At 38.1% G+C, this 16390-nt stretch overlaps 1 protein-coding gene across 9 annotated transcripts in view; it reads left to right on the top strand.

The window, feature by feature from the left end:
- The window catches only part of LOC102144351 (argonaute RISC catalytic component 3), a 141780-nt gene that overhangs the window by 19898 nt on the left and 105492 nt on the right, over window positions 1-16390 (top strand). For 8 of the 9 annotated variants that reach the window (XR_012422695.1, XR_012422693.1, XR_012422696.1 and 5 more), the window contains one exon: window positions 15360-15480. Coding sequence is in view for 6 of the 9 variants with exons in the window: in XM_045374678.2 (XP_045230613.1) it covers window positions 15360-15480 (121 nt within the window). In the remaining 3 variants the exon portion in view is untranslated. Of the gene's footprint in view, window positions 1-4302; window positions 4378-15359; window positions 15481-16390 lie in introns of those variants that run through there. The other variant, XM_015438460.4, reaches the window with a different exon arrangement.

Here is a 16390-nt window from a genome sequence, read left to right as displayed (position 1 = left end):
TTTCCTTCCTTCCTTCCTTTCTTTTCTTTTCTTTCTTTCTTTCTTTCCTTTTTTCTTTCCTTCTTTCTTTCTTTCTTTCTTTCTCTTTCTTTCTCTTTTCCTTCCTTCCTTCCTTCCTTCCTTCCTTCCTTCCTTCTTTCTTTCCCTCCCTCCCTCCCTCCCTCTTTTCTTTTCTTTTCTTTTCTTTTCTTTTCTTTTCTTTTCTTTTCTTTTCTTTTCTTTCTTCTTTTAAGACAGAGTCTCGCTCTGTCACCTAGGCTACAATGCAGTGGCTCGATCACGGCTCACTGCAACCTCCACCTCCTGAGTTCAAGCAGTTCTCCTGCCTCGGCCTCCTGAGTAGCTGGGACTGCAGACACCTGCCACCAAGCCTGGTTAATTTTTGTATTTTTAGTAGAGGCAGGATTTCACCATGTTGGCCCGCCTGGGCTCAAACTTGTGACTTCAAATGATCCACCTACCTTGGCCTCCCAAAGTGCTAGGATTACAGGTGTGAGCCACTGCGTCCTTCCGGATAGTTCTTATAAATGGAATCATATACCATGTGGCCTTTTGTGACTGGCTTCTTTTTGCATAATGATTTCAAGGTTCATTCATGTTGTAGCATGTATCAGTATATTCGGGCACTGCATAACGTTTCAATTACAGACCACATATTTGAGGTGGTCCCATAAGATTATAATATCGTATTTTTATTGTACCTTTTTATGTTTAGATACACAAATACCGCTGTGTTGCAGTTGCCTACAGTATTCAGTATAGTAATGTGCTGTACAGGTTTGTAGCCCAGGAGTAATAAGCCATACCATATAGCTTAGTTGTGTAGTAGGCTCTACTGTCTAGGTATGTGTAAGCACACTCTATGGTGTTCACACAACAAAATGATAATGCATTTCCCAGAACATATCCCCATTGTTAAGTGATGCATAATTGTACTTTGTTCCTTTTTGTTGCTGAGTAATATTCCATTGTATGGATATAATACTTTTTGTTTATCCATCATTTGATGAACATTTGGGTTGTTGCCGTTTTTGGCTACTACAAATAATGCTGCGATAAACATTCATATGCAGGATTTTGTGTGGACATACATTTTCATTTATTTTGGATGTATACCTAAAAGTGATATCATATGATAACTCTATGTTTAACCTTTTGAGAAACTGCCAGACTCTTTTCCAAAGTGGCTGCACCAGCCAGACATGGTGACTCACGCCTGTAATCCCAACACTTTGGGAGGCTGAGGCAAAAGGATCACTTGAGCCCAGGAATTTGAGACCAGCCTGAGCAATGTAGTGAGACACCATTTCTATTAAAAAGAAAAAAAAAAAAAAGAAGAAGAAAGTGTCTGCACCATTTTACGTTCCGACTAGCAGTGTGTGAAGATGTTTTCCCACATTCTCACCAATATTTGTTATTATTTGTCTTTTTAAAAATTATAGCCATCCTAGTGGATGTGAAGTTGTATCTCATTGTCGTTTTGACTTGCATTTTCCTAATGACTGATATTGAGCATTTTTTCCTACACTTATTGGCCATTTGTATATTTTCTTTGGAGAAATGTCTGTTTAGGTCCTTTGCTAATTTTTTTTTTTGAGACAGAGTCTTACTCTATTGCCCAGGCTGGAGTGCAGTGGCAGAATCTCAGCTCACTGCAACCTCCACCTCCCAGGTTCAAGCAATTCTCCTGCCTCAGCCTCCCAAGTAGCAGAGACTACAGGTGAACACCACCATGCCTGGCTAAGTTTTGTAGTTTTTAGTAGAGATGGGGTTTCACTGTATTGGCCAGGCTGGTCTCGAACCTCTGACCTCGGGTGATTCAACCACCTCACCCTCCCAAAGTGCTGGGATTACAGGCATAAGCCACTGTGCCTGGCTGCCCATTTTTAAATTGGGTTATTTGTCTTTTTGTTATTGAGTTATAGAAGTTCATTATGTGTTCTAGATAAAAGTCCCTTATTAGATATATGATTTGCAAAATTTTTCTGTTTATACATGTTGTGTGTTCACTGTCTTGGTGGTGTCCTTTGAAGCACAAACTTTTTAAATTTTGATGATGTCTAACTTATTTTTTCTTTTGTCGCTTGTGATTTTGTTTTCATATCTATAGAAGGTCATACTTCTGATTAAAATGATTTAGACGACATGCTTCAGAAAACACTACCAGTAAAAACCAAATGGTGTAGTTTTGAGTGTTTAGTGGTCTTGGGGAAACTATTATACAAAATATGTCAGCTAATAAACAAGTTTTATTTTCCTTTTAATCACTTGGAAGATAGGAAAGCTAACAGATGGTAATTATTTCACATCTCGAAATTCTTTGAGAGTGGCGTCTAAATACAATACTAAGTAGAAATTAGCCTTTTGACTAACATTCCGATAATATATTTGAAATTTGAAGATACTTTCATAAATTAACAAATATTTATACACAAGGGACTACTACATAGGTATTTTTACCAACATCTGTCTGTGTAGATATAAATTATAATAGCTGTATAGTGTTCTATTGTATGAATGTACCTTGATTTGTTTACTTTAACCTGCTCCAGTTTTTTTGTTAGGTTAGCTTAAATCTACTTAAACCATTTATCTGAACTTACCACATGTTTATTCCAAGGTACTATGCTACTGGTACTAGATTTACAGGATATATGGAAATTTAAAGATCATTTTTGGATCTTCTCTATGTTTTCATTAACTGTTTACTCCTGTTTTGTGTCAGGCACTGTGCTAGGTTATAGCAATAACAAGATAGATAAAACATGATCTCTTTAAAGATTTTAAATTCCACATGGAGTGACAGATTCTGTGATATGCACATTATGTACTGTGATGAAAGAGTAATGATCCCTGCCTTTGGGCAAGGAGGAGGATGTGGTATATTACATGACATTTGAGCAAAATGTTGTATCACAAAAGGTACGGTAAAAATATATAATCTTATGGGACCACCATCATGTATATGGTCTGTAATTGACTGAAAAGTTATGCAGCACCTGCCTGTACTGATATATGCTACAACATGAAGTTGTCCAGTGTGCAGGGAGAAAGAATAATCCATATAGAGAGCATGAGCAAAGGTATGACATATTAGTGTAACAGAAACAGGCCAGTATAAATAGAGTAACTAGAGATGAGTCTGAAAAGTTAGCTCGGGAGTAGGTTATCAAGAATCTTAAATCCATTCTAAGGCTTGTGAATTCAGAAATAGTAGAGAGCCAGTGGAACCTTTTTTTTTTTTTTTTTTTTTTTTTTGAGACGGAGTCTGGCTCTTTCACCCAGGCTGGAGTGCAGTGGCGCGATCTCGGCTCACTGCAAGCTCCGCCTCCCGGGTTTACGCCATTCTCCTGCCTCAGCCTCCCGAGTAGCTGGGACTACAGGCGCCCGCCACGTTTTTTTGTATTTTTTAGTAGAGACGGGGTTTCACCATATTAGCCAGGATGGTCTCGATCTCCTGACCTCGTGATCCGCCCGTCTCGGCCTCCCAAAGTGCTGGGATTACAGGCTTGAGCCACCGCGCCCGGCCGCCAGTGGAACCTTTTAAGCAAATGAAGAACATCTGTATTTAGGACCATACTTGATGACAGTGTGGTGAATGAGAGATGAGAAAGACTCGAGTCCTGGAGAACATTTGGAAGGCTGTTGTAGTAGTCTAGGTCAGTGGTCTTCAAACCATTGATCACACATCCCCATTAATTAAAATTTGTTTGACCATGTACTAAAAAAATACATATAAATATAAATGCACACACATTTCAAAAACTATAATTTATTGATGGGTACTACTGTTTTAATATTTAACTATGGAAAAATTAAACGTGAGAAAGAAAATTTTGAAATGAACTATTTAAAAATATATTTAAATAACTTGAACTTTTCAGATTAATGGTACAAAAAACCCTGACTGAATATGTGTCACACACTTGAACTACAAAAAGTTGCAGCATGCCGAAAATGAAAAAACGAGAAGTCCACTGTTAACTCTTTTTTTGTTTGTTTTTTTAAATTGAGACAGAGTCTCACTCTGTCACCGAGGCTGGAGTGCAGTGGCGTGAACAGGGCTTACTGCAGCCTCGACTTCCTGGGCCCAATCAATCCTCCCACCTCAGCCTCCATAGTAGCTGGGGCTACAGGCACATACCACCATGCCTGGCTAATTTTTGTATTTTTTGTAGAAACAGGATTTCGCCATGTTGCCCAGGCTGACCTTGAACTCCTGGTCTCAAGTGATCTGCACACCTCAGCTTCCCAAAGTGTTGGAATTACAGGCGTGAGCCACTGTGTCTGACCTTAACTCTTATGTGTTGCAGAACTCCCGTTATTCTTCTAGGATTCCTGGTGTGCTGTGTGTTGCACCTGACCATCTAATATGGAGTAAGTGAAGGCACCAGTATCAATCCATATTCATGAATACTAGTAAATCTTAATTCCTAATTGTTCGATGAAAATTAAATATAAATACATCTAATTTTTCTTCATACTTCAGCATACCCCTTGGCACTTCTGGTACATATTTTTCTGGATTATAGATAATATGTTCAAAGACACAGTGGCAATAATGATGATGGAGGGCAGAGATGGAAGATTTAGAAAAATAATGAACAATTTAGGTATGTAAGGAAAGGATAGTAATAAGAATGGCTTCATAGTTCCTAGCTTGTGCATTAGTAATGGTTTTAACAGAAATACAGATTCTGAAGGGACCACGTTTTTATATACTAGTTTGAATATTTAGAGGATGAATTGCATAAGAAACATCAAAATGGCAGAAGTTCAGTAGGTTATTGGAAATAAGTGTCTAAGTGTCAGGTGATAAGTCAAAATGGAGATTGTGATTAATCAGCATGTAGGTGATAGTTAAAAACTGGAGAAGTATATAAACATAAAACAACTGAGACTAGATCTCTGAGATACTATTATTTCAGGTTGGCCAGTGAAGACACACAGAGATTAGAAAGATAGGAGAACCAGGACAAAGTAGAAGCTATTTCAGAAAAGGCAAAGTAAAGATCATGATTTTCTTTCTTTTTGTTTTTTTCTCTTTTGGAGATGGAGTCTCGCTCTGTCGCCCAGGCTGGAGTTCAGTGGCATGATCACGTGATCTTGACTCTCTGTAACCTCCATCTTCTGGGGTCAAGCAATTCTCCTGTCTCAGCCTCCTGAGTAGCTGGGACTACAGGTGCACGCCACCATGCCTGGCTAATTTTTTTGTATTTTTAGCAGAGATGGGATTTCACTGTGATGCCCAGGCTGGTCTCAAACTCCTGAGCTCAGGCAGTCTGCCCACCTCAGCCTCCCAAAGTGCTAGGATTACGGGCGTGAGCCCCTGCACCTGGCCTTAAGGATCATGATTTTCAAGGAACAAAATTTGAGTACAGTGGCCAATGCTAAACAAAGCCAGGCGTGTAAACACTGAAAATTCACCATTACACATGGCTAAGAAGTTGGTGGCCCAGCCTGGCGCAGTGGCTCACGCTTGTAATCCCAGCCCTTTGGGAGGCCAAGGTCAGCAGATAACTTGAACCCAGGAGTTTGAGACCAGCATGGCCAACATGGTGAAACCCTATCTCTACTAAAAATACAAAAATTAGCCATGCATAGTGGTACACGCCTGTAATCCCAGCTTGGATTACTTGGGAGGCTGAGGATTGTTTGAACCCAGAAGGTGAAGGTTGCAGTAAGCTGAGATCATACCGCTGCACACCAGCCTGGGCGACAGAGCGAGACTGTCTCAAAAACAAAAAAAAGAAGTCAGTGGCCTGATAAAAAGAATTCACATATGAAATGACTACCAAGATGGTGTGTAGTAAAATGCTCTATATGAGCTGGGCGCAGTGACTCATGCCTGTAATCCCAGTACTTTGTGAGGCTGAGGCAGGCAGATCACTTGAGGTCAGGAGTTCGAGACCAACCTGGCTAACATGGTGACACCCTGTCTCTACTAAAAGTGCAAAAATTAGCTGGGTGTGGTGGCACGCTCTTGTAATCCCAGCTACTGGGGATGCTGAGGCACGAGAATTGCTTGAACCTGGGAGGGGAAGGTTGCAGTGAGCAGAGATTACACCACTGCACTCCAGCCTGGGCAACAGAGTGCAACTCCATCTCAAAAAAGCAAAAATGCTCAGTATAGATTTTATATTATAAAGTGTTAAAATTTTGGCCAAGTGTAGTGGCACATGTGAGGCCTATAATAATTCCAGCACTTTGGGAGGCCAAGGCAGGAGGAGTGCTTGAGGCCAGGATTTCGAGGCCAGCCTGGGCAACATAGGGAGACCCCTTCTGTATGAAAAATGTAAAAATTAGCCAGATATAATGGTGTACACCTATAGTCCTAGCTACTCAGGAGGCTGAGGTGAGAGGATTGCTCACTTCAGGAGGTAGAGGCTGCAGTGAGCCATGATTGAACCACTGCACTCCATCCTCTGGGTGATAGAACAAGATCTGTATCTTTAAAAAAAGAGAAGAGTATTAAAAATTTATCCTGACTGGGTGCGGTGGCTCACGCCTGTAATCCCAGCCCTTTGGGAGGCCAAGGCGGGCAGATCAGGAGGTCTGGAATTCGAGACCAGCCTGGCCAACATGGTGAAATCCTGTTTCTACTAAAAATAAAAAGATTAACCAGTCATGGTGGTGCATGTTTGTAATCCCAGCTACCCAGGAGGCTGAGTCAGAAGAATTGCTTGAACCCGAGAGGTAGAGGTTGCAGTGAGCCGAGATCACGCCAGTGCACTCCAGTCTAGGTGACAGAGTAAGACTCCACGTCAAAAAAAAAATCTGTTCTACCCAGCACTTTGGGAGGCCGAGGTGAGCAGACAGATCACTTGAACTCAGGAGTTCAAGACCAGCCTGGGCAACATGATGAAACCCCATCTCTACGAGAAATACAAAAATTAGCTGGGCATGGTGGCACACTCCTGTAGTCCCAATTACTCAGGAGGTTGAGACAGGAGGATGGCTTGAGCCCAGGAGGCAGAGGTTGCTGTGAGCTGAGATTGCACCACTGCACTCCAGCCTGGGCGTCAGAGCCAGACCTTGTCTCAAGAAAAAGAAAAAAGAAAAAAGATGTAAAATATAATCCCTCTCTTCTCCATTTTGCATACCTTAAAGTTTATCTTGTTGCCAAGTATTTATTGGCTACCTTCTCTGCTAATAACCACAGAGTTACAAAGATAAGTTAGAGATTGGAAGGATTCAAAGAGAGACTGCTAGCTGTTTTTGTTGTGTTTTGTAAACCTCTGGATGATTTTGACATTTTGTTATACTTTAGCAATCTTCTTTCTGTCTATACAGTAGTGACACATTCGTTTATTGTAGCCATGGATAATGTCAGTCAACTTTTGGGGAAAATATTCTTTCATGTTATCTTCTGTAGACTAGAATAATATTTTTCGTTCTGTCTTTTGAGAGCAGAGAATTAAGAGGTACCTAATAAAGCGAGATGGAGGTGGATCTCTGTAAGCTTATAGTAATTACAACTCATAGGAAAATAATTTGCTGTCCTCTTTTTTACATTAAAGTTTCTCTCTCCTAGCATTTTTCTGCTGTATAAGTCAGGTGATAAAATGGGACTTAATGAAATTAGTATTAAATTTTACTTTATAGTCTGTGCACCAGAGCATGATGGAGTCAAAAGAGTTGGTATCAGAATGTAGGAAGTAGTGATTGAGGAAAGGGTAGTAGGATAGGCTGTACCCCTTTAGAAGATCTAATATATGCAGGTAGATTTCATTTTTGGAGTAATTACCAGTTATTCTTAAGGATTCTTAAATTCTAGCTTGACGTTCTAAAAAACGCACCACAGTGTAATTCTGCAAGTATTCTTTTCTTCTCAGACTAAGGTTATTATTGAAAGGAAGCCACTGAAGATTGGTTAGACGTTGTTATCTGTGTTTACTCAGATTTTGTTTCCCAAATTACTTTCCCAATCACTGTTTTAGAAGTTAAAATATTTTATGTATTTTTATTAGTCTAGTTTTACTACTTATGGTAAACTAAGAACTGGTTTAACAATATACACTTAAATATTTTGCTAAAAGTACTATATTTGAACAAAAGATTCCACTCCTAACCCTGTTGTTATAATAAAAGACTAATGTCATAAAATATAGAGGAAACCCAGTTATCAGTTTATGTTGATTATCAGAATTATTCATTTTTTGTGTTAATTTACTATATTTGATGCTAAAACATTGTAGTGTATTCATTTGTTATTTGGAAGACTTCAGTATAATTCTTAAAATATATTTGTGAGATAATTATGCTTAAATTTTAATAGAAAAATATTATACATGTTTGCTTTTTTAATCTCCAAATTATTTTCATTAATATCCTATTTGGTTCCCGAGACTGTTATCTCATTTTTATTGATAAAGAAACTCAAATCAGAGAGGTTAAATAACTTTCTTAACAACTTAGTGACAGAATGGGACTAAAAACTCATGCCTACTTTTTTCAGTACTTATATTATCATATATTTTAAAAGTTTCTCAGTTTGGTAGTTTCCCAATTCCAAGTTTCATTGTAATTCAATGGTACCTTTGCTACTGTAGCTGACTAGATGGCTTAGGACACTAGATAAATTACTATTTTAAAGAGTTGTTTTCTCTAGTTCCACATGCTTACCTGTTAAAGATTCTAATAAACTACGCTTTTCCATAATGTACTTTAAGATAAGAAATGAGAATTTGCTCTCCCTAGGTTTGTCATTTTGTTACCTTGCACACTAAAATATGCTGGATGCCTATATTCCCAGTTACTCAGAAGGCCAAGGCAGGAGGATCACTTGAGCCCAAGAGTTCTAGGTTACAGTGAGCTATGATCACATCACTGCACTCGAGACTGGGCAACAGAGCAAGATGTGGTCTCAAAAAAAAATTTTTTTTTTCGCTAAAAGTCTAAATATATGAATCTGGCCAGGCACGGTGGCTCACACCTGTAATCTCAACACTCTGGGAGGCTGAGACAGGAGGATTGCTTGAACCCAGGAGTGCGAGACTAGCATGGACAACATAGTGAGACCCCATCTCTTTAAAAAAAAATTCTAAATATATGAATTAATTGCATCATATTAGTGAGAGGTTAAAAAAATAATAACTCGTGGCCCTCATGAAAGATGACTCTCTTTGTAGCATAGGTTTTGTCAGTTATGAACTTAAAAAACGTCGAGTGAAAAAATTGACCAGTATACTATAGAATTCCAATACTTTTTCCTTAGGACTCTGAATTAAATTGTCAAATGTAAGTGTAATTATTCATAAGAGTAATATCTAATGCCATGATACGATTTACCGTGATAAAATTTACAACATTTCATTATTTGGTATTTTTAAAATTAAATTTTACTATAAGAGGGTATCGCGGATATTTCATTTTAATCTTAAATTTGTATCTTCCCTGACAGTTGGTCATATAGCAGCTCTTTGAACAGTTCTAGCAAAGATGAATTCAGGTACTTTATAAGGTAGTGTAATTTATTTTTGAATAACTGGTGGTTAGAAAATCGTGAAAATTTTGCTCCAAAATCTGTCTAATGTTCCAACTATTTTTCCTAGTTCTTTCTACTCAATTTTTCACATGACAATCTATCAAAATAGCCAAAGACTTATTCTGTAATTTTCTTTTGAGTCTTTCCTATTCCAGACTAAAAATCCTTGGTTTGATTTATTTTTACTCATATTACATGATTTTCTATCAGGATTGCCTCCTTCTCGTTATATTTGAATTTTTTAGGGTCTTACATTTTTCACAAATTCAACAGAGTACTCCAAGATGTAAAATGATCTGTTTTAATATATGGTGGGATAGTTACCTGCCTTATTAAGTGGGTTATCTGAGTACTTAAATATATGCAACCTCAGTTTTTTTACTTTTGAGGAAGCCACATCATACTGTTAGCTCATTTGGGGCTTGTAGTCATTTAGAGCCCTTCTCCACAGCAGCAGTGGGTAAGTTGAGATTTTCTGATTTGTTCTTTCTACAATTGAAGTGTTCAGACATAAGTGTTTAGGTATTACAGTTACCCTTATTATGTTTCTTCTTCATTTTGTTCCTTGTTGTAGTTAGTAGCTTTTAACATACTAATTTATGTTTTTAACATGCTAGTCATGTCCTTCAAGTATGTGTTGTTGGAGGTTTCTTAGCCAACAGGTATTTATTAATTACTGTATGTAGGGCACTAGATATGCTTCCTTTCTGTATGGTATTGATAGTTTCCTAAGGTAGAAAATTATTCCAGTGTTCAAGTATGCTTAGAAAAAGTAGGAAACTTACCCTGCCCCATAATAAACACTCTAGTAGTAGTGAAAACATATGGTACTGGCCAGGCGTGTTGGCTCACGCCTGTAATCCCAGCACTTTGGGAGGCCGAGGCGGGTGGATCACAAGGTCAGGAGATTGAGACCATCCTGGCTAACACGGTGAAACCCCATCTCTACTAAAAATACAAAAAATTAGCTGGGCGTGGTGGCAGGTGCCTGTAGTCCCAGCTACTCAAGAGGCTGAGGCAGGAGAATGGTGTGAACCCAGGAGGCGGAGCTGCAGTGATACGAGATCGCCCCACTGCACTCCAGCCTGGGTAACAGAGCGAGACTCCGTCTCAAAAAAAAAAAAAAGAAAACATATGGTACTGGCACAAGAACAGACAAACAGAACACTGGGACAGTATAGAGAACTCAGATTGATTTATATGTGAGAAGTGATGAGATAAAAATGCCATTACAAATTGATTAGTTAAGTACAAGCTTGATTTAGTAGGTGGCATGAAGAAACCTGCTCACTAGATGGAGATAAATAAAATTGGGTCCTTGCTGTTTATAAAGAAGGACCAAAATAATGTAGACAAAACTATAAAGTTAATAAAACATGATTTATCTTTCTGACTTAGTATTAGGAAAGTATTTCTTAATACCTCAAAAGCTTGAAGTCATAAGTGAAATTTAATTTGATGAAGTTCTCAAATTCATTAGTAATAAGAGAAATCTAAATTATAACATTCTTTTAGTTTATACCAATTAGGCTAACAAAAATTAGAAAGCAAAGCTAGGTAATGCTACATACTGGCTGGACACAGGGAAATAGGAGCCTCAAGGAGTGCCGATTAGTGTAGTCAGTCTTGAGAACAATTTGACAGTTCATCATTTTCTTGATAAGATTCACTTTGACCTAACAGTCTGTTTCTGGGTCTATAAGCAGAGATTAATTCTCACATGGGTTCGTAAGGGGACATGTAAGGAGATAATTCATTTCAACATTGGTTTTGATGACTGGCGATTAAAGATACTGTGAATCTGCAATGCTGCGGGAGTGGATAGACAACATGTGGAGTACTTTGCATCAATCAGAAACAATGAACCAAGTCACTGAAATTGTATACAACCAGTTTTTTACAGATTAAATCTTTAAAAATAATAAAAATAGATATACTATAATAAATATACCACAGCAACATCAATAGGTTTTAAAACATCTAATGCAGAGGGTAAAAGGAGGAAAACATAGAAATAGAAGAATGTTTGTCAAACAAATTAGAAGAATAACTTCTTGGTAAGGGGAAGGGGGATAGGATATGGAGATGGAAAGAAATGAATCAGTTAGAAGAGAGGTATTATACAGATGATGATAACACACTGTGAACTGAGGAGTATGATTAAATATTTTGTACCTGAGGAATAAAGTGGGACTTGGGAACTTATTTAACAGTGAATGTAAATGGGGTTGGAGTTTAAAAAAAAAAGACTAAGAACATAAAAAAGAAACTTAAAATAATCTAGGTACGAGGACATGAGGCTTTTCTTTAGGATTGTGGAAATTGGGAATGGAAAGTAAAGGACTGGTATAAGAAATACTGCAAAGACGTGGTGTCCACAACCAGTTGGGTGCAGAGATGAGCCAAGTTTTGAATCTGGGTAACTGGGAAGATGGAGATACTATTAGTTAAAGAGGAGTAGCAAACAGAAGATAACCACATTTAACTCTGACGAGATGTGTTGAATTCAGCTTAAGATATATTCCATTGGAGGTTCCAGCATTTCATTGAGGTAGGTTATTCACTGATAGAGCATTTATTGAGGATATACTGTGTGTTAGGCATCAAAGCAGGATATATATATATATGGGTTTTTTTGCCAAAATTGTAGCAAAAAAATTGTATATGTGTATGTATATATCCTGCTTTGATATATAAGTATACATTTATGTATGAACATATGTATGTATTTTAACTTATTTTAAGTTCAGAGGTATATGTACAGGTTTATCATATAGATAAATTTGTGTCACAGGGGTTTATTGTCACCCAGGTATTAAGCCTAGTACCCGTTAGTTATTTTTCCTGATACTCTCCCTCCTCCCACCCTCCACCCTCTGGTAGACCCCAGTGTCTATAGTTCTCCTCTGTGGGTCCATATGTTCTCATCATTTAGCTCCCACTTAATAAGTGAGAGCATGCGGTATTTGGGTTTCTATTCCTGCGATAGTTTGCTAAGGATAACGGCCTCTAGCTCTATACATGTTCTGCAGAGTACATGATCTTATTCTTTTTTGTGACTGCATAGTATTCCATGGTGTGTATGTACCACATTTTCTTAATCCAGTGTACCATTGATGGGCATTTAGGTTGATTCCATGTCTTTGCTATTCTGAATAGTGCTGCAATGAACATACATATGCATGTATCTTTATGATAGAAAAATTTATATTTCTTTGGGTATATACCTAGTAACGAGATTGCTGGGTTAAATGGTAGTTCTGTTTTTACGTCTTTGAGGAATTGCGACATTGCTTTCCACAATGGTTGAACTAATTTACACTCTCACCAACAGTGTATAAACGTTCCATTTTCTCCACAACCTTGCCAACGTCTCTTATTTTTGACTTTTTAATAGTAGCCATTCTCACTGGCATGAGATTGTATCTTATTGTGGTTTTGATTCATATTTCTCTAATGATCAGTAATGTTGAACATTTTTTCATATGCTTGTTGGCTGCATGTATGTCTTCTTTTGAAGTGTCTGTTCATGTCCTTTGCTGTCTTTTTGATGGTTTTTTTTTTTCTTGTAAATCTGTTTAAGTTAAAGCAGGATATTTTTTATTCCTAACATGTTTTGGCCCTACTATTTCAGTCTCCTCCATTTTGATCCTTAGAGTGATTTGGTTGGGTTTCCTAGAATTGGTAAGGTTGAAATTATACCAGTTTACTGTTGAGTAAAAAAAAAAAAAAAAAAGACAAAATGGTTAAAACATCCCAAAAAATTAGATCTGTAAAATTTCACCTAAGAAACCAGCACTTTAAGAGGCTAAGACGGGCTAAGGCGGGTGGATCACCAGGTCAGGAGTTCAAGACCAGCCTGGCCAATATGGTGAAACCCTGTCTCTACTAAAAGTACAAAAATTAGCTGGACGTGATGGCGCACGCCTGTAATCCCAGCTACTTGGGCGGCTGAGGCAGGAGAATTGCTTGAACCCAGGAGGCGGAGGTTCCAGTGAGCCGAGATCGCACCACTGCACTCCATCCTGGGTGACAGAGCAAGACACTGTCTCAAAAAAAAAAAAAAGGAAAGAAAAGAAAAGAAAGAAACCAGATTTAGTAATAATGGCCACAAAGGAAAACTTAAAATGGCAGAAAATCATTGAAATTTGCTTTGAACTAAAAAATAAATAGGTGAATCAAGTATTTGTTGTAAAATTTACTCTAGAAGAGACTTGATACTGTTTTCAGTAGTTCTAGTAAAACAAAATTGAAAAGGGTGGAAAAAAATAGAAACTTTGTGCCATGTAGAAAATCACTCTGGGTATCAAGTCAGCTTGATGTTTTTGTTGTTCCAGAAAATGCTGGGTTCCTGCCCCACTTAACTGAGTTAGATTTGAATTTTTTTTTTTTTTTTTTTTTTTTTTTTGAGACAGAGTTTCGCTCTTGTTGCCCAGGCAGGAGTTCAATGGCATGATCTTGGCTCACAACAGCCTCTGCCTCCTGGGTTCAAGCGATTCTCCTGCCTCAGCCTCCCAAGTAGCTGGGACTACAGGCGTGCGCCACCGTGCCCGGCTAATTTTGAATTTTTGGTAGAGACAGGGTTTCTCCATGTTGGTCAGGCTGGTCTGGAATTCCCGACCTCAGATGATCCACCCACCTTGGCCTCCCAAAGTGCTGGGATTGCAGGCATGAACCACTGTGCCTGGCCTTGAATCTTTTAAATTAGTTTTACATTATATCAATACTATGTGAGTACATTCTCATTGTAATATATTTAGATTTTATAAACAAAATAAAAGCGACCCTGTGATCCTGTCCCTTCCCTCTCTAGAGGTAACCACCATTTGGAATATATCCTTTCAGAGATCTTTACTCTGCTTTTACAAATGTGTGTACAAAATATAAATGTTGATTTGTGAAAATTTGGTATTCCCTATATAGTCTGTAAGCTTTAAATATATAAGTCTTGGCCGGGCGCGATGGCTCAAGCCTGGAATCCCAGCACTTTGGGAGGCTGAGACAGGCGGATAACGAGGTCAGAAGATCGAGACCATCCTGGCTAACCCAGTGAAACCCCGTTTCTACTAAAAAATGCAAAAAACTAGCTGGGCTCGGTGGCAGGTGCCTGTAGTCCCAGCTACTCGGGAGGCTGAGGCAGGAGAATGGCGTAAACCCAGGAGGCGGAGCTTGCAGTGAGCTGAGATCTGGCCACTGCACCCCAGCCTGGGCGACAGAGCGAGACTCCTGTCTCAAAAAAAAAAAAAAAAAAAAAAATATATATATATATATATATATATATATGTATATATAAAAGTCTTGAATAGCTTTCTATGTCAGTTACATTGGATCAAATGTTTGCTGGATAAAAATGGAGGTTTTATAATATCCTTACTAGCTAGGTACTATAAGGATGGGAGGAGAAAGGAATACAGGTATGTTTGCTGCTCTCAAGAGGCTCACAGAAGAATTGAAATATATTATCATTATAATAGAAAAAGTGTTTTAATAGAGATATGTACTAGGTGCTTTTTTAGTACAGAGGAAAGAGTATCTACTCTTGGAGAAAGAAGTGAATATGTTAGGGAGTGCTTAGAGATGGTGAAAGAGATTTTGAATCCGTTTGTAAGAATATTTTGCAGGTCAAATGTGTCCTGGAATTAAGTAATATGCTCACTTCATTCTTCTCTGTCTAGTGAAATGTATGCCATCTTTTGGCAATAATCAATCTTTTTGGTGTCTTAAGCCAGGGTTCTAAAAGCAAAATCTTTATCATATTTGAGTGTCTTTTAGAATTTTGACAGCCTTAAACAGTGGCAGAAATTACTTCTGTTAATATTTTTGTATTTCATCTTGCAGAGGATTATGTGAATGTATTGTTTCCCTTCTTTAGGGAGGTGGTTGACTCAATGGTTCAGCATTTTAAAGTAACTATATTTGGAGACCGTAGACCAGTTTATGATGGAAAAAGAAGTCTTTACACCGCCAATCCACTTCCTGTGGCAACTACAGGGGTAAGATATGCATTCCTGTATTGGAAAGGTATATTTTTAAAGTGTCTCCTTTTGCACGCATTTATTACCATTTTTATTACAATCCATATGTATGTGAGTATTTATCACTGATTGTTTTTAACTTTTTGTTTTGAAATAATTTCAGACTTACAGAAAAGTTGCAGTAATCATGCAGAGAACTCTTATACACCCTTTACCTAGATTCACTGAGGTTCTGAACATTTCCACGTTTGTTTTATTTATTTTTCTTTCTCTCTTGTACATATATACTTATTTTTTCCTGAACCATTCACAAGTAGGTTGCATATACCGTGCCCCATTAATATTTATTTTATTTTATTTATTTATTTTGAGACAGGGTCTCGCTTTGTCACCTAGGTTGGAGTGCAGTGGTGTGATTTCGGCTCACTGCAACCTCCGCCTCCCAGATTCAAGCGATTCTTGTGCCTCAGCCTCCTGAGTAGCTGGGATTACAGGCACGTGATACCTCTCCTGGCTAATTTTTTGTATTTCTAGTAGAGACGGGGTTTGCCATGTTGGCCAGACTGGTCTCAAACTTGACCTCAAGTAATCCACCCAGCTCAGCCTCCCAAAGTTCTGGGATTTTGGGAGCGCCACCATGTTTGGCCAGTATTTAATACTTGAATGTATATTCCTAAGAACAATGATAAAAACCCTTGTACAGTTATCAGGTTCATTAAATTTAACATTGATATGATACTTTTATTTAATCAACAATACAAATTCCGGTTTTACCAATTTTTCCAATGATGCCCTTTAGTATTTTTTCCCCCTCTGTTACAGAATCCAGTCCAAGATCATGATACAAATACCATGTCTTTCTTTCCCCAGCCTTTTTTTTTTCTTTCATGACAGTAACATTGTTGAAGATATAGGCAAGTTATTTTGT

The sequence above is a fragment of the Macaca fascicularis genome, chromosome 1 (genome assembly GCF_037993035.2).
Source record: "Macaca fascicularis isolate 582-1 chromosome 1, T2T-MFA8v1.1".
NCBI classification, from domain to species: Eukaryota; Metazoa; Chordata; class Mammalia; order Primates; family Cercopithecidae; genus Macaca; species Macaca fascicularis.
The sequence above is the reverse complement of the archived record's forward strand: the minus strand, read 5'-3'. Positions and strand labels throughout refer to the sequence as shown.